Consider the following 432-nt stretch of genomic DNA (forward strand, 5'->3'; position numbering starts at 1 on the left):
GCAAACCCAAAAACGCGGCGCCCCAAAGCCGATGGTGATCGGCCGTGAGTGGAAGTCGGTGACCAGCCGCCGGACTGATTCGCGCAGCTCCCCGTCCTCCGGCCGGGGCTTCCCGGCGTTGGCCCAGAGGAGGGTCATGTACCGCCCGGCCAGGATGGCACCCAGCTTCTCCTCCAGCTGCTCCTGCATGGAGAACCAGTCCTCCCAGCCCTCCACATCCCGGGCGGGTTTTGTCCAGGTCTCCGTGGGGAAGGGGATGTCTCCTGGGGGGGGTAGGGAGAAGCGTTTTGGGTTGCAGCGGTGGCCCCAGAGCCCGGGCTGCCCATCCCACCCGGGCTGCAGGGCTACTGGACCCAGCTGGGGGGGGCTGGAGCTGGGAGGAGGGACCCCACATCCTTCCACAGGACCCCTGCAGTCTGGGGATGGGGGTCA

At 68.3% G+C, this 432-nt stretch overlaps 1 protein-coding gene across 1 annotated transcript in view; it reads right to left on the reverse strand.

Moving 5' to 3' along the window:
• The window catches only part of MSS51 (MSS51 mitochondrial translational activator), a gene marked incomplete at both ends in the record, with an annotated part of 2,799 nt that overhangs the window by 1,494 nt on the left and 873 nt on the right, over positions 1-432 (reverse strand). Inside the window, one exon of the mRNA XM_035895620.1 lies at positions 15-373. Within this exon, the coding sequence (XP_035751513.1) occupies positions 15-373 (359 nt within the window). The remainder of the gene's footprint in view (positions 1-14; positions 374-432) is intronic.

This window comes from Egretta garzetta, unplaced genomic scaffold (genome assembly GCF_000687185.1).
Source record: "Egretta garzetta isolate BGI_Z169 unplaced genomic scaffold, ASM68718v1 scaffold140, whole genome shotgun sequence".
NCBI lineage: Eukaryota > Metazoa > Chordata > Aves > Pelecaniformes > Ardeidae > Egretta > Egretta garzetta.